The 20,627-nt window shown below is 52.7% G+C and overlaps 2 protein-coding genes across 7 annotated transcripts in view; one reads left to right on the top strand and one right to left on the bottom strand.

The window, feature by feature from the left end:
* Positions 1 to 1,619, bottom strand: part of EVC2 (EvC ciliary complex subunit 2) — a 126,226-nt gene extending 124,607 nt beyond the window's left edge. For all 4 annotated transcript variants that reach the window (XM_049108634.1, XM_049108632.1, XM_025437421.3 and 1 more), the window contains exon 1: positions 1,401 to 1,619. In XM_049108634.1, the coding sequence (XP_048964591.1) occupies positions 1,401 to 1,604 (204 nt within the window). In that variant the 5' untranslated portion in view covers positions 1,605 to 1,619. The remainder of the gene's footprint in view (positions 1 to 1,400) is intronic.
* A 2,627-nt stretch (positions 1,620 to 4,246) lies between these two features.
* Positions 4,247 to 20,627, top strand: part of EVC (EvC ciliary complex subunit 1) — a 69,225-nt gene continuing 52,844 nt past the window's right edge. For 2 of the 3 annotated variants that reach the window (XM_025437106.3, XM_025437107.3), the window contains exons 1-5: positions 4,247 to 4,420; positions 7,803 to 7,925; positions 13,652 to 13,735; positions 15,789 to 16,021; positions 17,266 to 17,350. In XM_025437106.3, the coding sequence (XP_025292891.1) occupies positions 4,247 to 4,420; positions 7,803 to 7,925; positions 13,652 to 13,735; positions 15,789 to 16,021; positions 17,266 to 17,350 (699 nt within the window). Of the gene's footprint in view, positions 4,421 to 4,999; positions 5,038 to 7,802; positions 7,926 to 13,651; positions 13,736 to 15,788; positions 16,022 to 17,265; positions 17,351 to 20,627 lie in introns of those variants that run through there. The other variant, XM_049108636.1, reaches the window with a different exon arrangement.

Genomic DNA, 20,627 nt, shown 5'->3' on the forward strand with positions numbered 1-20,627 from the left:
CGACTAGAGAGTGCGCATCCCCATCTCTCCCAGTCCACTCTATATCTCTCTGCACCCTAAATCACCACTGTCTAGTTTCCTTCTCCTGCCCTAAGAATGCTGATGTCTTAAGAAGAGAGGCTGTCTTGTTCTCTTATATCCCGGGCACCCAGAACTGAGCCTGGCACCTGGAAAGCCGTCCATGAGCACTGGAAGTGAATGGATGACTCAGAACCTCTTGTCCACTCAACCCTTCACGGGCCTTCTCTCCTTCCAACAAACTTCTGATAGAACTTTCCACCACGGTGAGGATGTTCCATAGTCTGGGCTGTCCAATATAGCAGCCTCTAACACATGTGGCCATCAAGCTCTTGAAATGTGTAATTTAAAGCTCAGTAAATTGACATAGTGTTATTACTTAGTCTTCTTCAGTGAAAACCTAATAATAGAAAATGAAAAGAATCTCCTTTAAGAGATTTACAGATTTAAAACGTGTAGCAAGTGTAGCAAGCACCTTGGGGCCTGCAGGTAGAGAACCCAACAGGATCAGAGGAGCTGGGCCCTGGGGAAGGACAGCGAGGACCCCAAGGCAGTGAATGAGGGGAGAGGCCACTGAACAGCGCAGGCCTAAGAACAGAATCCTAGCTCTGCCAGGGGTCGGTGGGAGGGGTTGCGGACTGGGAAGGGAAGTGGTCACCGGTACACCCGTGGGCAGATCACCCATCCAGGACACCAGCCATGGGGGGAAATGGGTGATGGAGAACACAAATTAGAGGGTGGAGGAGAACCAGAAGAAGTGGTCACCAAAGGCCAGAGGCTAAGGGGTGAGGATGAATCTCGGGGCTGAGAGGGGGGTTGCAGGCATCCCAGAGCATCCAGAAAAACTGGTGGCCAGCTTTGGAGGAATCTAGGGAGACAGCCAGGGCTCTGTGCATCCCCAAATTTAGGGCCACAGAGGGAGGGACTGATGGGAAGTGGATAAATTCAGCGACCAAGATGGGGCTGTCAGTAAAACTCCAGCCAATAATCCCAACTGTTCTTCCAACAAACCGCTTACACTCGGGGATGTGCTCACCTCTGCAGGCACGATGCCTCCAGGAAGGCGCCGAGCCTCCACCCACCTGCGGGGTAGAGCACCCACCTGTGGGGTAGAAGCTGCAAAGGCTTAGGGCCCAGGAATCGGAGGCACAAGAAGAGAACCGACTCGCCCTGCACAGGTCACAGCCCCGCGTGGGGCTCCACCTTCCCTGGGGCGCTGCGGGCCTGCGCGCCACGCACTGAGGTACACCCGAAGCATCCCGCTCCGACCCTGCCCACCCCCCCCCCAATCTCCCTCACTCGAAGGGGCCTCCCCGCCGCCGCGGGTGTAGACGAAGCGGCGACTCCAGTGCCACAGGAGGAGGTGGGGCGGCCTTCCTTACCTGCGCGGTCCGCAGGGGCCCCGCACCGGCAGCCGCTGGGGGGTCCGGGGGGCGCTGCCGGCCCAGGGGGCGCTCGAGGAGCCCCGGGCCCGCGGGGAACCCGCCTCCTGGGGCCCCGGGCCCTGCGGGCAGCGCCAGGGCGGCCGCCAGGAGGCCCCCGGCCAGCACCCACGTGGCCCGCCCCGCGGCGCCCCCCGAGCCCATCGCCCTCGGCACCTGGGACCCCGCAGCTGCGGGCGCGCCGGAGCCTCCGGAGCTTCCGGACCCCAGGCCCGCCCCGCCGCGGAGCATGCTCAGTGCGAGCCGCCCCGGAAAGTTTTCTGGAACCGACTCGGGCATCTGCGGCTGGAGGGCGGGGAGGCGGCGGGGAGGGGGCGGGGAGGGGACCGGCGTGAGAGGGAGGGAGCGCGGCCGCGCCACTGGGGTTTGCTCGCGCCCCGCCCGGGAGCCTCAGCTCCACCCAGATCCGAAGCAGATCGCGTCACTCCTTTGCTCCCAAAGAGCTCAGGGATTCCAAGCGCTCCTCCACGGATGCCTGCCCGAGTTCTCAGCGCAGAACCACCTCCTCCAGGAAGCCTTCCCTGACGCACGCACACACCGGGCTGAACCCGGAGGCTGCTCCAGACCCTCCAGCCCCTTATTTGAGAACCGAGAAGCGTTCCGAGAGGCAGAGAGCCTTGTGTGCTGGAGAGCCAGGACGGGACAGGACAGCACGGGTGGGCTGGGAGGGAGCCTGGCCGATCAGGAGCCAGAGGGAAAGGCCACTCTCACTTCCTATTGGATTTAGTTCAGCCACTTTCGCCTCCTGCTGCCTGAGCGCTTGCTGTGGATCAGCCCCTGCACCTGGCCAGGTACCCACCAACTTCCAGGGCAGGCAGATTGTCAGGCCAGCCACTCTGGGACGACTCCAGGGAACCAGAGGAGATTTGGCGTCTGGAGCCAGGGCTCAGCAGCTGAGCAAACTCCTTGGACTCTCATGGGGATAGGGTTGTGCCTTGCCAAGGGAGGCAAGGAGGTGGGGAGACAGATCCTGGGAGAGGACCAGGGAGAGCAGTTTCTCTGCTTCTCTCTGCTTCCCTCTGCGTCCCCTGAGTCTTCAGGGACCTCTCCTTGAGGAGAAGGCTCCTCTTCTGCAGGGCACCTGGTCATGCAGGCTCAGGCCAGGAAGCCTGGCATCTGTGAGTTCCTTCACCCCCAACCCCTCCAAGGACAGGCCCTCCCTCCCTCAACATGGACAAGGCAGTGAGGTTTGAGACTCTGAAAATGTATTAGCCAGGCTTCCCACAAGAGGTACACTGCTCTGGGGGTACCTGGCAGAGTGCCAGGAGTGAGACAAGGTCAAAGGCTAGATGCTAGCATATTGCTGGAGCGTCAGTTCTATTTGACATGGGTCATTCAAAGGATAATTTTAATATACAAACAACTTTACAATGAAGTAAAATGCAAAAAACACTACATTCTGAGTATCCAAAGAAATAGCGTAAAAAGCAAGAGCTTCAGGCTATTATCCCATACACATTCCCAGAAGCCTTGGAGATGCTTTGAAGGAAGCATTAAACAGCCCTGTGTAGCAGAGGGTGTGAGCCCTGCAGCCAACCAGACACAGCTGTTCATACACCTGTCTCATTTCCTAGTTTCCAGACCTTGAATGAGCAACTTCTCTTCTCTCGCTGTCCATTTCTTCTTCTATAAAAATTAAGTCTGGATAATAGGCCCTGTCTTGCCCACCCAGAAGGTTGATGAGGTGATGATTTAAAAACTAGAAACTTAAGCCGAACATCCAGATTAAAGATACAAAAGGCCCTTTTCCGTTGAGGTGGATCCCTGTGGCACTCCTGCCTTGGCAGTCATGGGGAATTAAGCCCCAAAGGTGTGTGTGAGTATAAGTGTGTGTGTTCACTGCCATATCCCCAGGACACGCAGGACCAGAGCTAGCATCCCGTAGCTGCTCAGTAGTGTTTGCTCAAGGAGAGAACAGATGCTGAATTCACCTGGTTGCTTATCTCCCCGCACAGCCACGAGATCCTCAATATCAGGACCTTGTCTGGCTCGTTGCTGGCCCGTGCTGGCTCCATGAGCAGGTGCTCTGTAAAGGCTGAGCGAACGGGGCTGAACCACGCAATGTCTCCTTCCTGGCGGGGGCTGCGTGTAACCATCTCTCTACGTAGCATCATAGAAGAAAGGGTTGACTCTCCATGGAAGAATGGGATTAAAAGAGGAGGCTTCAGGCTAACAAGTTCAGAGGTGGTGGCGGACTGTGGTGCAGGTTGGAGCAGGACAGGAGTCGGACCCTCAGGAGGTCACTTGGCCGCTCCGACCCAGAGCTTCCTCACCCGGAGGATGGGCAGAGATTAGAACCCGTCTAAGAGGGCTGTTGGAGAAAGTTAGTGACCTCAGCGGGCTACATGCGTAGCACAAGCTAAACGCTCAATGCACTTACCCTAGGGACCTCCCAGTGGCGGGCCCCCCCTTCCCTCGGGGGAAGCCTGGAGGCCAGGAGACTCCTCGGGAGGTCCGGGCGGGCGGAGAGCGCGCCTCGCCAGGCTTGCTCAGTGCGAGAGCCCGCCCGGGCGGGGGCGCCTCCAGGCTCCGGGCGGACGGCGCAGGCTCCTCCCTCCGGCGGGGCGGGGCGGGGCGGGGCGGGGCGGCGCGGGGCAGGGGACGGGGCGGGAGGGGGGAGAGCGCGCTGGCCGGGGCCGTCGGCCGTGCTGCTCCTCCGCCGCTCGTCTGCTCGTGGCCGCGGGCCCGCTGGCGCCGAGCTGGCGGGGACGGCGGCCGGGACGGCGGGCCGGGGCGGCGCGCGGCGGCGGGGACGATGCGGCCGGGCCGCCGCCTGAGCGCCCCCGATGGCCCGGGGCGCGGCGGCCTGCGAGAGCGACGCGCGGCTGCCGCTGGGCCGGGACGCGGGGTGGCCGGCGCCCGCGCTGCTGGCCCCCGCCGTGCTGCTGGGCGCCGCGCTCGGCCTGGGCCTCGGGCTCTGGCTGGGCCGCCGCGCCTCCCGGCCGCGCCCGCGGCGCCAGGTGGGTCCGGGCCGGGGGCGCGCGGGGGGCGGGCGTCAGGGGCGCGCGCGCGGGTCTCCAGCGCCCCGTCGGCGCTGCAGCGACCTCGCTGGCGCTGGGCACACCGGCTCCTGCCCCGCTTCCCTTCTGGCCCAGGAAGGGGCTGCAGACCCAGTGCAGAGGGGGAGCAGCGCAGCGACAGGAGCGCACCGGCCTGGGGTCCCCGGGAAGTGGCCGCTCCGTGCGACTCCGCTGTGCGCGGCCACAGAAGCCTCGAAAGCCCTCCGAGGCCCCAGGCTCCTCATCTGCAGCCTGAAGGGCCTGGACTCGCCGCTGGCCCAGGGGCCCGGCCGGGCGAGGTGGACAGGAGGGCTGGGATCCCCACCCCTGTCCATCTGCTGCTTGCCTGCCCCGGGAGCTACCTCGCTAGGCTCTCCAGCCCCAGCTGCCACACTGGCGTGCATTCACGCCTTCATTCCCTCATCCATCCCTGCCGTGAAAGTGCGACCAGTGTGCCAGCCGCACACGGTCCTCGGGTCCTCGGGTCCACGGTCCTCGGGCCTGCTCTTGCTGCTGGAGGTTCACAGCCTCCAGGAAATGGTGGCACTCAAGTGAACTTGTAATCATAGCACAACCTGGTGAGTTGGGTGACGGGAAAGAATAGCGTCCATAATGCTAGCACTTGGGGGTTGCGGACTGTGTGCAGCTCATTGAGCTGGACCCTCTACCTGAATTATCTCATTAATCCCCAGAACAGCTTTGTGAGTTTGTTCTGTTGATGACCCCATCTTGCATTTGAGGAAACTGAGGCACAGTGCGGTTCAGTGACTTGCCAAAGTGACAGATGTATGGCTCAGCCCAAAGTCACTGCATTCTCCATGGGTGTCAGTGGTCACAGAAGGGGGGATTCATGGATGCTTCCCGTGACCCTTGTGACGGAATTGGATGCTGTGTGGAGATGGCAGGCATACAGCAGTCGTGGTGTGATCACTTTCTTGGGTCTTTGCTCCTTTGATCTTGTTGAGAGATAAAGTCTGGTAGGATCTGAGATGAGGTGTTTGCTCTTTTTTCCTTGGATTCCTGGCCCATGCAAGAAGGAGGCAAGTCCAGCAGGGCTCTTTTTTATTGCCGCTGATTTCGGGGGAGTGTTTTGCTGGAAAGGCGTGATGAAGGTTGCATGAAAGTAGTATAGTGCAAGATGCTTGCAGGTCCGTGTGAGGTTGTCCCATCCCACTGATGATTGAAGGACATTGTGAGACACTGGCTTCTTGTGTGAAGAGGGAAGTAATACGTGCAAGACCTTTCTTGGGTGCGCTGAGGGTTTGTGGGCTTTTGGTTCTGTATTCCCACAACAAATCTGTGAGTGGGGGAAGCTGTCATTATCCTCACTTTCCAGGTACGGAGGTCAAAGCTCCCCAACATTGTTCTTGGTCCAGGGTCACGTGATGAATAAACAGAGGGGCTGGATTTCAACCCCAGTGTGTCGGAATGCCTGAATCATAGCATTTAGTCAGCTGCCACCTGGTGAGGTAGGTGGTGGTATCCGTCTTGGTCTGTTCAGACCGCTATAAGAAAAATACCATAAGCTGTGTGACATAGAAACAACAGAAACTTCTTCTCACAGTTCTGGAAGCCAAAAACAGGTGTTAGTACGGCTGGATTCCGGTGAGGGCCCACTTCCAGGCTGCAGACTTCTCACTGTGTCCTCAGAGAGTAGAAGGGTCCTGAAATAATGATGCTCCCCTGTGAGGTGGATGAGGTTTATCTCTTGGAGTCCTTCTTATAGGATGATCTGATTGGGTCCTTCCCTGCAGAACTCTTATACTGACCAGGTATAACTGCTAAACAAACAATGCTTAAATCCTTAATATCATCATCTGCCCCTCTCCACTGCACCCCAGACTGGTACAGCCACAAGGGCTTCTTCCCTGGACATGCTGTGTGTGCTCCTGCCACAGGGCCTTTGCACTTGCTGTGCCCTCTCATGGAAAGCTTGTCCCTGACATATCTGAGAGGCTTGCTCTCTCACTTCCTTCACATTTCTTCTCAAATACCATCTTGCCCAAGAGGCCTTCCCCTCCCATTGCCATCTATTCTCCTGTCCTACATCTTTTTTTTTCTATAGCACTTACCACCCATGACTTACTACGTGTTTACTTACATCTCTCTTCTGTCAGTGGAATGTAAACTCCACGAAGGTGGGGGCTTTGTTTATTTTGTTATTCCATTCCCAGTGACTGGAATAAACCTTGACACTTAGTGTTGCTTTGTAACAGTTGCTGACTAACTGGATGACAAAAGGTGGTATTTCATCAGTGTAAAGATTATATCCATGAGCAGCCATAAGAGGGGCTTCATCAGGGTCTCTGGTATCATTATGATCTACAAAGTCATGGAAAACAGAGAACTCGCAAATGCCAAATCATTGCTCCTAGGGGAAACACAGCTGGCCAATACGTAACCTTGTTTTGTGTGTGTTTCTGTTTATAGACACCCTGTGTAATACATATTGTTGATGCACTAACAGTGAATGCACAGCCAACAGTGCCCTACCTTGTGCCTGAATGAAGCTTATCACACACACACATTTTTCCATGAGGCGCACGCCAGCTATTTTGGCCCTAGGAACACCACACATCACTTAGCGCTATGCCTTGGGCTCGTTTTAAATAACCACATTAGCAACAGAAAACACAGAAATGTGGGGAAATAATGGCATTAACAGAACATGGAAGGGACACTTGTCTGCAATTCGAGACCTGACACAGAAAGGTAGGGCGTGCCCTTGCTCACTCTCCGTTGGACGTCAAGCAGCTCAAATTTTCGCCACTCTGCACATGCTCAGGAGTGACCACAAAAGTACCACAAGTGTAGATTTTGGGGTTACAAATACATTTCGGCAAGTGAGCAAATTTACAAACACAGAGTCTACCGATAACAAAGATCAGGGTTCCCGATACAAACCATTCTGTAATTTAAGGGTACCTAAAGTCATCCAATGGCATTATGGAAAAGAGCAAGAAAATTAAGATTTATGTACCATTTCCTGTGTTCAGCTGTAACCACCCCCACCCCCCACCCCGCCCCGAGATCAGGCTACCCGGGGCCACCAGCCCAGAAGAAACAATGGAGTGACTTTTGATCCAAGTATGACCTCCAGGTCCTGAGGACATCCCGAGGCGGGGAGCCAGGGGGGCTTCTCAGGAAGCTGACTTCTGGATGGTCTCGAGGGCTGTGTAGCTGGCCCCAGGGGGGTGGGAGGCAGGAGGCTGCACACAGAGGGAGGGCCAGGTGGAGGCACAGAGATGAGCATGTGTCGGGTCGGGGGTAGATGGCTCAAGTCATGGGGTGCAAGGCTGACCAGCTTTCCTGTGTTTTCTCCACCTCCACCTTTGGATTTTAGAAAGACGATACTCAGAGTCTGCTCAAGAATTTAGAGTCTCACATACAGGACCCGTCGGAAACCGGCTCCCCATCCAGGAGGAGGAGGAGAGAAGCACAGATGTCAAAGGAGGAGGCTGTGGACGTAAGCTGCACGTTTGGGTTTCTTTGCTGTGTCACATGTTGGGGGTCATATGCCGCACCTAGCAGCACAGATGCCATCCAGATGAGCCTCTGACAGATGTCCTGTCCCAAGAGGCTGCTTTTCTGCAGTAACATTTGCATACGGCAAAATACACAAATTTTAAGTTTATAGTTTGATGAGTGTATACACTCTGGTAGCCAATACCCTGATCTGGAATGTTCCATCACCCCAGAAAGTTCCCAGTGCCTCTTTCTGGTTTACCCTCCCCTCATCTCCCCGGTCCCACACCTTGCCTCTTCCAGAAGTAGCTACTGCTGTGATTCCCATCACCATGGTGGTTTTACTGTTCTAGAATTTCACGTGTACTTTCTTGTGCCGACCTTGCCTCAACAAACTGCTTTTGAGACTGCTCATGTTGTTGCACTCATCAGTAATCCATCCCTTTTAATTGCTCAGCCCACTGTGGTATTACAGTGGAGGTTCTTTCCCATGTCTGGCTATGCTGAGTAGGGCTTCTGCGAATGTTTGTGTATAAGTTTACTTGTTTCCGTTTCATTTTATGTATTCTAAATGAATGTTAAGTAAATATGCAGGAGTGCAGGCTGTGAGCCTCTTGATGGACATGTTAAAGGTGGGATTCTCCTTGTCCCTTCCTCACTGGCCCCTACCTTGTCCAGCCTGAGCCCACCCATAGGGCATCACTCTGTGTGTGAGCTCTGTGGAGAGAGAAAGGGCATTTCTTCCAAAAGTGTGCTATTTGTAGACACTTGCTGGTCCCCAGAAAGTACCGTGGATCCTGGTCAAGTAGCCTCAATTATCTAAAGGTAAATATCGATATTTAGGCAGGTAGAGAGAGAGAGAGACCACTAGAGGGTTCCTGAGAAATTGGGAAAGGTTTTATTTTATTTTTTTATCACTTACTGAGTGCCAGGCATTTTCACATGTGTCACTTTTGAGTGATGTGCACACTCATGTGAATTACCCCCTGCATCTCTCCCAGCGGCCCCACGAGGTAGATCTTATTTATATCCTCTTCTTGAGGATTCTGGAGGCAGGCTTCCCTTACGCAGCCTGGTGGAAAGATTGGCTGCCCTCATGGGAGCTGGAGCTGAAGCAGGAGCAAGCCCCTGGCACGGAGGTGCTATGTATCCAGCTCGTGCTCCCTGCTTCTGTCCCTAAGTGTCTGTCTCCCGCTATGTGTCTGCATGTGTGTGTGTTGGGGCGGCTCTGTGTATCTCTCTCTCTCTCTCTCTCGTGTCTCTCTCCATGGGCATCTCTGTGTGTCCATGTGGCAGGTGGGTGTGTGATGTCTCTCTTTCTCTCATCTGTCTCCTTCTGTCCGTTTTATCCTGTGTTATCAAAACCCTGCTCACAGCATTGGAAACATACAGCTACAGAAAAACATAAACATGCACACTGTGTTCCTAACAGCCCTCTTCAGCCAAAACATGGAAACTCAAATGTCCATCAGCTGATGAGTGGCTAAACATAACATGCTCTATCCATTTGACGGAATACTCTTTGACCATAAAAAGGAAAGAAGTCCTGAAACATGCTACCACATGAAGGGACCTGAACATCTCACACAAACTCAAAGAAGCCGATTACAAAAGGCCACGTATTATAGAATCGCATTCGTGTGGCATGTTTGCAACAGGTGCATTTACAGAGATGGAGTAGACTGGGGCTTGCTTGGGCAGGGATGATAGAGGAGAGATAGAGGTGACAGCTAACAGGTGTGGGGTTTCTTTCTGAGATGATAGAAGTTTTCTACAATTGATTGCGGGAATAGCTGCACTTATCTGGGAATAGACCGGAAATTACTAAATTGCATGCTTTACATGGTAAAGCATGGACACAACCCCGCTCACACAGAGGGGGGCCCTGGAGATGGTGAAAAGACACTGGCTTGGGGTGGGGAGGCGCGGCTGTCCCCTGGATCCCAGGAACCCAGCCCTGTCAGATGTTTGCTATGTGATGCTGGGTGAGAGACAACCTATCTGAGCCTCTGGCTTCTTGGCTTCACGGTGACAGTAATGATGCTGTCCCAGGGTCACCCACAGGTTGGCCAACTACAGGACAAGTGGTCAGTGCTCACAGGGGAGCCGAGTCCTGCTTCCCCAGCAGCCCACTCGTGTGTTTACCTAGTAATGTTTTACCTGTTAACCATTTAACTATGCCAACTGATGCCCCTGACCAAGCTAATGATTGCCAAGAGTTAAGTTAAAGATCTGCCTGTTCCAGTGACTTGCTTGCCAAAATGCCCTGCCTTCTGCACACCCAGCTTGTCAAGGAATGTTGGCCAGGCCCGATTTGGACAGGGTGAGCTGAGCTCCAACTCTGATGCCCCAAAATGCACGGAAAACTGAGGCATTCGTGGTTCACACCGCTCCTTGCATGAACTTTATCTTGATAAACAGCTCACGTCAGTCGAAAGCACACAGAATGTTCCAGAAGGCTCTTCAGCGTGCCACGACACAGCCTTGGCTCTCTTCATCCCTGTCCTTTTGCTCTGGCATCTGGCGGTTGGAGAGGGGATGGTTCCTCTGTGGACGCATCTGTGCGCTCACTGAAAGAACACCTCTGTGTCAACTAGTGACAGGCCTTTTCTTTTCCTGCAATTATGCTTGCACTAATTTTCTGAATAAATACATCAAGTCAGCTGAAGAAGTTCTACATTGTAGACTTGCACTACAACCAATTTTCTATATAATTGTATTGCTACGGTTGAGAAGATTATCAGAATTTGGAAGGCATCTGAACTTAATAAGAAAAGCTGGAAAAAAAAAACAAAAACAAAAAACTAAGAACAGCAGAAGTCTATTCATTCACAGATTCTATGTGCCAAGTGCTTCCAGGTCCTTCTTCCTGACAAACACCATGACCATCATAGTGTCAGTCCTCAGTCCTTCACTGGCTTGCAGTCTGCAGGTGGACGGGCTGGAAACGCATATGCGCCCACAGGCTTCTCATAACACTGCGGTACCGTGTCAGCTGGGCTCATGCTTTGACGTGCATGGCCGGGTTCTGCTTCCACACATCCCAGGTGGACCCAGCATCTACATCCTGTTCTTCTAATTATGTTTTCCACATGAAGTGCAGTTTTTGTTTTCTATCTCCCCTAGAGGGCAGAGACCACATCTTCCTCTCATTTTCTGCTCCTTCCATGCTATGCTCTCTCTTCACCTCTGTTTGTAAGAAGTTTAGCAAGACACATTGCCCTCTGCTTTCCTAGCTTTGCTCGAGCAGGTGAGTCTCCACTGGAAAGCAACCAGGGCTGGCATCCCAGGCGTCCCGCCTGCACAGCCACACAGGATTTATGCTCAGTCAGGGCCCCACCTCTGGTTTCTGGACTCTGCTGTCCCGAAAATCTTCTTTTTTAAACTTATTTATTCATGAGAGACAGAGAGAGAGAGAGTCAGAAACTAAGGCAGAGGGAGAAGCAAGCTCCCAGGGGGAGCCTGATGGCGGACTCAATCCCAGAATCACAACTTGAACCAAAGGCAGGCACTCAACCACTGAGCCACGTAGGTGCCCCATGTCCCAAAATTCTTAATCATATTTTAATCAGATGCAACCCCCCCTTTTCATTTTGTATTGGGTCTCACAAATTATATAACCTGTTCTGAAGGCAACCTTTTTGTCTTACCACCACCCTTTGCTTTTTGTACCCACACAGCTTCAAGCAGAGGTTAGAACTAGGTGCTGGGGGTTGGGACAGGCCATGTTCTGCTCCCTTGGGTCACAGCGAAGCCAAGAAGGGTTTGAAGCTGGCCGTTATGGGGATTTCATGTTTCAAAGACCATCCGGTTGCCATATAGAGAACAAATTGGAAAATGTTAACTTCTGAGCCTTGTTCCCTGAAATAGGATGGAAATCATATGGATCTCCCTGAGCTGGCTGTTGTGTGATGATTACATGAACAAGAGTGCAGAAAGAGCCCAGCATACAGTAGGCACTCAGTGCACAGATGGAAGCCAGCTTGGGGGCTCTGCAGCCCTGTGTGGTGGCTTAGTCCAGCACGATGGGTGTGAGTGACATTTAGGAATTGAAGCTGGTGGGATTTGTGGTTGACTTTACATGGAAGGTTGGGGTATAGGAGCGACACTGGATCTGACCTGTGTTCTCAGGAGCATGGTATGGCCAGTCCAGGAGTCTTCTCAACCAAACACCTACTCCCCATTTAACTTCCTTGCTCTCACCCCCGTTCTTATTTGCACAATCTGAAGGAGACAGAAAGGTGTCAGCTAAAGAGGAGGGACTCTGGAGCCAGGGAATCTGAGCTCAAATCCCAGTTCTGGCATTTGTGAGCTGTGTGACCTTGGGCTCATGGCTTAACTGGTCTGTGTCACCTGTCCCCTCTTGGGAAATGGAGACAGTAGCCTCTGTGATGGAGCCCTCAGAAGTGGAAGGAGGTGGCACATGTTGGTGGTCTGCCCCATTCTTGACATCTAGGTCCGTTTTTGTGAGTCATAAAGTACAGAAGGAAATGACAAGACCCAGCCTTTGCCATGTGGCGTCCATGTCCTGTTCAGAAGGGCATTGTGGTGAAACCCGCTCTGGAGATGTCCCTGGGCCACACTGCTGGCTCTGTCAGGTGCTGCTTCAATGCCCGCATGAGGAGGAAGCGATAAATCCTTCTGTAGTCCCCCATGATGGGTTATCTTATGCCAAGTTGGCAACTGGAAATAGCCATTTGTGGTGGAGCTCTTTCTTCAGAAAGGTGTGGTTGAAAGTGTTGAAGTATATGTGGGCACAGTTTTCACCCATCAGTTTGCTCAGAACCGATGAGGGATTTCCTGTGGTCTGGAGTGCCAGGTTCCTGACTTGCCTGCCTGTTTGCCATCATCACTTGCAGGTTGTTCTCAGAACATTCATTCAACACCCACCTGGCAAAGTGCAGGGGCGGCCGTGGCAAGAGAGATACAGGAAGGATGGGATGTAGAGCAGTTGTGAATAAGTCTGTCCAGCTGTGGTCAGAGGAGGCTCCTTCCTACCATTCCTTTGAGCTGCCCATTGTTTTGCTTCTCTTCTGTTCCAGCTACTCTGCTGGGTGCTTTACGCGGTCTGGGGGCAGATATGTTGCCTGTTTTCTGTCTGGGAAGACTGAAGCTCAGAGAAGTGAAAAGACTTGCCCAACTGCTTTTCCTTTAAGGGTCTGATCCAGGGTCTTGTGTGAATGAGCATTGCCTTGCGGAAGTGTTCACGCCTTTGGCAATGCTAAAACTATTCTGTGTTTCCTTTTTTCCACTAAAGTGGTTCGCAATTTTTAGAAGAACTCATTAATTATTGTCATGCTATTTAATTACTTATTTCTTCCAAAGCTGGAGACTTGGAATTAAATAATGTGCTATCCAACCATCCACCCATCCATTCATTCATCCACCATTCCATCATCCTCCCATCCATCCATCCATCCATTCATTCATCCATCCATCCATCTACCCATTTGTCCATCTGTCCATCTATCATACATCCACCTCTCCATCTACCTATCCACTCATCTATCCATCCATTTTCCTCTCCATCCATCTACCCCTCCCACCCTCTATCCCTCCACTCATTCACCCATCCATCTAGCAAGTGAGTACCTTGGACCTAAATGTGCCTGTTATGGTCCCTTCCTGAGGCCACTGTTACAAATGGATGTGGCATTTTGGTAACTCTTAGTGGTGTATCCTTCATTTTACAGAAAGCACCCCATGCCATTTGTTCTTTCTTCCCAGGAATATGAGCCATCTTTCAACAGTAACATCACAGCATTTGCACTGAAGGCAAAAGTCATCTATCCCATCAATCAGAAGTTCCGGGTAAGAGTCCTCAGCTCCATCTTAGAAATACAATCATTTAATACTGTTCCTAGAGATTGGGGTATGAGTGGGCAGATTAAGTGTGTGATTTTTGGTTCTGCCTGAGGGTTTTACAGCAAGTCATTTTAATAGGGATAACTTTGAGGCTTCCTGATGGAGCAAGACTTTAGGATGAATCCACTTTATGACAGCGTTGTCATAAAAGGTATTTTATGGGACAGGGTATAGCAAGGTATTCCCAGAACCCCAGGTGACAGCACAGTTGGGCTGTGTCCTTCTGTTCTAGATGAATACAAATACCAGCACTGACACGGTTATTAGCATTGCTCCTCATTCACCGACCCCCCTTCCACCTTACTGAACACATCCTGCGAGGCTGGCACAGTGCTAGGCATTTCTCAGGTGTTGGGCATTTTACATCAGGTAAATCACCCTGTCATTGCCTTGTTACGCATAAGGAAATTGAGGCCCAGGGAGACTAATGACCTGCCAGAGGTCACCTGGCTGTGGGTCTTCCCCCTGAAGCCGGGAATTCATTCCTATGATCAGGAGTTCTGCAGACAGCAGTAGATCCCATGGTGCTTTGAGGAGCCGTTGGCCTGTGAAACTCTCCATGAAGGAAAGAGTCCCTGGTCTGGTACTTGAGGGATGTGCAGTCCACTCCTCCTGGCCATCGAGAGGACAGGCTCTGGAGTCACGCAGACTCTGTTCTAATTCCCATCTCCACCATATTCTGTGGGCCATTTCCTGACTCAGCCTCCATTTCTTCATCTGGAAATGGAGGTGATGGGCCCTCCTGCCTCCCTCAGGTCTTTGAGGGTCAAAGGGGATAATAGACATAGGGTTTAGAATGGTGTGTGACATCCGAGCACTCAGTGTTCATTCAGTTTTTTCAATTATCATTTGCTTCTGAAGGCACCGGAGCCAGGCTCTGCAAAGTCCTGCACCAAAGAAATTATTTCAGCTTGCTTAACACAGACTTTCCCAAATGAATTTTTCTGTGGAACCCTTATTATGGGGAGCAGTAACTGGAACGGTTCCTGGGAACATTTACTGGGGACCGCTCCATTCACTTAGCGATCTGGTGGGTGGTTGAAGGGACAAAACCACCAGACTGAGTATATTATTCCTTATCCACACCCCTTGCCAGGCAGGCTCCTGGTGGGCACTGGAGATTATCCAGTGGTCAGGACATCATCGTCCTCACCCTGGACGCCCTCACGGTCTGGGCAGAGATTGTGGGATGATGTGTGAAAACGGGCAAGATAGAAATAACCAGAGGCCCATGGAGCTGCCAGTGGGCTGGGCCCAGCTACGAGGGAGGGAAGGCTCTGGGTCTGTCTGGAGGGAGAGACACTTTAGCCTGGTGGACAGTGAGTGAGGGCTGTTCCAGGCAAGGGGACCAGAGTTTCAAAAGGCCCAGAAGTTTGAAATGCCAGGGGAGGCTTAGAGCTGGCAGCCAGCTGAGTACTACTTGGGCAGGCGTATCCTGGAACGGCAGGACAGGCTGGATGGAGGTGGCAGCTGATGTTTCTTGACCCTTCCAGATGTTGTAGGCGCTAGGCTGTGACCTCGTGTGGGCATGGTAGTGTGTGGGGCTTGAGCTCCTTGATAAGGAGCTTGGGGCCTGTGCTAGGGCAGTGGGGAGCCAGCTGGCAGGCCTGGGGTCAGGAGGGTGATATGGGGTCAGTGTAGTGGTCAGCAGGTAGGCAGAGAAGCACACACAGGGGTCTGGGATGGTGGGGGGAGAGGTGGGGAGGCAGGTGGACTGTGGGGAGCAGGTAGGCCTACAGGGAACAGGCCATGGTGATCAGCTAAGAGGTAGGTACCTGTTGGACAGGGCCTGGCCTCCTGGGGACAGGGGCCATGACATGGGACCCTGGGGGATGGGTGGGACCCTGGGACAGAAACTCTATCTGTTCACCTGCCCCACCCAGTCTGCCCCTGCCTGGGCCCCCCTGGGACCACTGCCCCAGATCACTGGTGGAATCACTGAAGCAAAGTCACACAGTAGGTCACACAGACTGAGTGGGTTTTCTCTCCTGCCGCTCAGCCGCTGGCCGATGGTTCCTCCAACCCTTCTCTGCACGAGAACTTAAAGCAGGCTGTCTTGCCAAACCAGCCAGTGGAGGCTTCCCCCTCCAGCAGCCTGGGGAGCCTGAGCCAGGCGGAGAAGGAGGACTGCAGCTCCTCGTCCAGCATCCACTCAGCCACCAGCTATGACAGGTTCTTGAGCCGCACCTTCGTCCAGGCCAACAGCTTCCCCGAGGTGCTGATCTGTGAGAGGTGAGGAGGGGGAGGCACAGGGAAGCCGACCAGTGGTCCACGTCACTGTCCGTGCTGGGAATGGAGGCCCAGAGAGGCTAAGTGAGTCAGCCATGGACACACAGCCACACGGCATCCAAGCTGGAGCTCGCCAGCTACCAAGTCATTTTGACCAATGTGAAGGTTTTGGAGTCAGGCTTGAGCCCTGGGGAGAGACCCATTATGGGGCCTTCTTGAATCACTGATGTGCCCTAGGTACTGCATAGGAGTAGCTTGCACTGATTAGGTGCCTTCTGTGTACTGGGGAGAGTGCTGAGCACTTTGTAGGGATTAATTATCTCCTGAGTATGACGGGGTCTGTGTTGTTCCCTGCTGTGTCCTCATTGCACAGTAGGAGCCTGAGACAAGTGCAGTGACAGAGGCATAAAAATTAATCGATCAATGAATTAATTCCATTTATCGACCCTATGCAGTAGGTCTATTATTGCCCTCATCTTACAAAGAGTGAAAAGAGACAGAGAGGCTGAGTAACTTGCCCAAGGTCACAGAGCAGATGAATGATGGAGCCTGTCTGACCCTATCTCCAAAGCCCATTCTCTAAAGCACCGTACCACTCAGCACACTGGAGAGGCCCGAGAAACTGAGTCCGCACATCTGTGCGTCAGTCCTCAGACCTCTGCTCAGTGGAGTTTGGGGAGTCCAAGTGGCCCTGCCTCAGCTCAGGGCTATGGAAGGAGAGGGCCCTAAGCTCGGTGCTGGCCCTGATGGTGGCTCAGCCTGCTGGCTGGGAAGGGCTGTCAATGAGCTTTAGAACTTAGTGAACTTGTCACAGTTTGGGTGGGAGCGAAGCCATTCAAAGTGCATTTGCCCACACAGGACAAATGGTCAAGTCCGCCCTGCCAATTACCTGCCCTGTGACCGTGCCACCACTTCTTGACTTCCTAAGTCAGTTTCTGCATCTGTGAAATGGGCATGACACGTGACACAGACACAACAATGCTGGGAAGGGGTGTTAACTCTCTTTTCTCCCACCTCCAACTCTTGCTGCCCCCTGCCCTTCATGTCTCGGGCAGCTGCTCCCTCCTGGTCACAAGTGAGTTTCAAATAGTTGCCTTGATTCCTTCGTATGAACCTGGGGCGGCTGTTGGGCATCTCTGCACATCTGGAGTCAGGGTGCACTGATGTCTGTACTGAGAAGACTTTGCAACCCCACTCCCTGCCTCGAGGACTCTCAATGGCTTTCTGTTTCTCTTTCGACTTTTCAGTGTGGACCTTGACTTATGTATCTACAACCTTCACTTAAAAGATCTGCTGCATCTGGACACGGCACTGAGGCAGGAGAAGCACATGGTAGGTGGTCAAGGTGTCTGGCTCTCCCTTCCCTGGGTTCCAAATGCTGCCCTCTGTGGGCGCTGAGTCCTGCGTGCCCTCAGGGAATGGGTGCCAATGACATTGGAGCCAATGTGACAGGAACAGTCAGGGCATTAGGCATCAGGAGGCAAAACAGAGAAGCAATTTGTGCCTGTGGATGGGACACAGGCTCTACTTTACTGAAAGCTGTGGGCTTAGGCAGAAAAATGAGAGCCTTCTTCCAGGGTTCACCTCCTGATGGAGACAGGTGGAAGGTACTGTGAAAAAAAGACAGCATTTTTATTATTTTTTTTGTTTAAATTCAGTTTAATTAACATATAACATATTACTAGTTTCAGAGGTAGAATTTAGTGATTTATCAGTTGCATAGAACACTCAGTGCTCATCACATTATGTACCCTCCTTCATGCCCATCACCCAGTTACCCCGTCCTCCTACCCACCTCCCCTCCAGCGACCCTCAGTTTGCTTCCTAGAGTCCAGCATCTCTTACGGTTTGTCTCCCTCTCTGATGTATCTATTTTATTTTTCCTTCCCTTCCCCTATGTTCATGTGTTTTGTTTCTTAAATTTCACTTGTGAGCAAGATCATATAATTTTCTTTCTCTGACTGACTCATTTTGCTTAGCATAATACTCTCTAGTTCCATCCATGTCATTGCAAAGAGCAAGATTTTATTCTTTCTGATGACTAATATTCCATTGTATATATACATCATATATTACGTAGTATATGTTAATAATATATGTTATATATTATATACATTCCCATTCATCTGTGGATGGACATCTGGGCTCTTTCCACAGTTTGGCTATTGTGGACATTGCCGTTATTAACATTGGGGTGCAGGTGCCACTTTGGATCACTACATTTGTATCTTTGGGGTAAATACCTAGTAGTGCAATTGCTGGGTTGTAGGGTAGCTCTAGTTTTAACTTCTTGAGGAACCTCTGTACTGTTTCCCAGAGGGTCTACACCAGCTTGCATTCCCACCAACAGTATAAGAGGGTTCCCCTTTCTCTGCATCCTCACTAACATTTTTATTTTTAAAGATTTTAAAATATTTGAGAGAGAGAGAGAGATAGAGACAGAGATAGCCACAGAGATAGTGAGAAAGGGCACAAGTGGGAAAGAGAGGGAGAAGTAGGCTCCCCAATGAGCAGGGAGCCTAATGTGGGACTCGATCCCAGGACCCCGGGATTGAGACCTGAGTCGAAGGCAGATGCTTCATTGACTGAGCCACCCAGGTGCCCCTTGCCAACATTTTTTTTTAAAGATTTTATTTATTTATTCATGATAGTCACACACAGAGAGAGAGAGGCAGAGACATAGGCAGAGGGAGAAGCAGGCTCCATGCAGGGAGCCCGACGTGGGATTCGATTCCCGGTCTCCAGGATCGTGCCCCGGGCCAAAGGCAGGTGCCAAACCGCTGCGCCACCCAGGGATCCCTTAAAGGAATGATAACAGCGACAACAATATTTATGAGCACTAACTTTGTTGATTGCTTCTTGGGTACAGGCCCTGGGAGTGTCCCACAGGTGGCTAGCTTTGAACCTCACCACACTCTGGAGAGGCAGGTGTAGCCATCCTTCCACATTACAGATGAGGAAATAGGCACAGAGAGGACTCACCCAGAGTCATAAGGCCTTAGGTGGGAGCCGAGGTAGGCAGCCTGGTACCTTTTTATGGGAGTGTGTTCTCTGAGTGGATGAAGGAGCAGTTGAAACCGCAGATGGCAGCAGAACAAGACTGGTCTCCGCCAGATGCATGTGGTCTCCGGGTGAATCGTCACGGGATTGACGCGGTGAGGGGGGCAGCCTGAGAGATGTGTCTCAGCACAGCTGCGGAACCCCCAGCAGGGCCGGCTGGACATCATTTCTTCCAGATTATTGGAAAAGGGATGAAACCTATAGAGGGGAGGACCGTTGGAAAGAGCAAGGGAGAAGGGCCACTGGACAGAGTGACAGACACAGACAGACATGCCCACCAGGTGCTTCGTTATGGACTAGAAACATAAACATCCAGTTGCAGATGCAGTAAAGAGAAATTGGGGCTCTGTGAGAGAAGGGGCCCCTCCTAAACAGGGGCCAGTGCTAGAAACCAGAAGTCACAGCAGGACTCCAGAAACAGAGCCTGATCCGGGGGCCCCAGCGTACCACCTGCGGGTCGGGATGGCTTCCTTTCGGCCCCATCCCGACCCGCTTGCAGGCAGGTGGCCCTGGCAATCCTTTCAGAGGCTCTGCGCTCCCGAGGGTCAATTGTTTCTGTGCTCAGAGCCCCATCCAGCTGGCGAGTGACATGGTACTGGCTGCCTCGCCCCCGGAGCAGCCAGCAGATGCCCGCAGGGAAGCAGCCTGCTGTCATGGAGAAAGTGTCCACCATCACTCATCTGCCCATCTGGTCTGTGGCAGCCTCTCCTCCCTGGCAGGCACAATACCAGGGATGGCCCCCACCTGTCTGGAGCCCACTCTCTGGGGGTAGGGGGACGGGAGAGATGGCACAAATGCGCCACGACAGACAGCAGGACCTAGCAAACAATTTGGTGCCGTAAGCATGTGTAAGGGGGGACCAAGTGAGAGTAGGGGAGATGACCAGGCTTCCCTGGAGGGAGACACATAAGCTGGAACCTGGGGAAGGAGCTCTAGACTAGGAGTCAGAGACTTGGGTTCTAGTCCAGCCTCCCACACGTATGAGCTGTGTGACCTTAGGTAAGTCACTTCCCCTCTCTGGGCCACTTTCCGAAAGGAATAAAGATAATGTTTTTCAGCTTTTATCCCACAGAATTACTAGGAAGTGAAATTGTCCTACTTCGAAGGTTCTCCATAGGCAGAGCTCCAGGCTCTGCTGGGCTGCGCTGTGTGACCAGCATCATCACAGCACCACTTGTTAAGCACACATACTCTCCGAGCTAAGACTCTAGCTATCTGATCTCAATTAAGCCTTACAGCTATTTTTCAATCACAAAATACCGGAGACTGAGAGAGGTTGAGTCAGTTGTCCAAAATTGCACAGCTAGTGAATGGCAGACACAGAACCCGAGTGAGGTCTGTCCAAGTGCAAGGTCTGTGAGCCTGAACATACAGCAGGCACTCCATAGACATGTGCCCCCTGCCTACTGACGCCACCGTGGGGCCTGCTCTCCATGGGTGGCCTTTCCCTCCCCGCGGGGTGTATCTTCACTATGCAGGACCTGTCGAAACACACAAGCTCTCATGGAGACCTCAAGATCCATTTCTCTGGTAGACATGTCACCACAGG

The sequence above is a fragment of the Canis lupus genome, chromosome 3, assembly GCF_003254725.2.
Source record: "Canis lupus dingo isolate Sandy chromosome 3, ASM325472v2, whole genome shotgun sequence".
In the NCBI taxonomy this organism is placed as follows: Eukaryota; Metazoa; Chordata; class Mammalia; order Carnivora; family Canidae; genus Canis; species Canis lupus.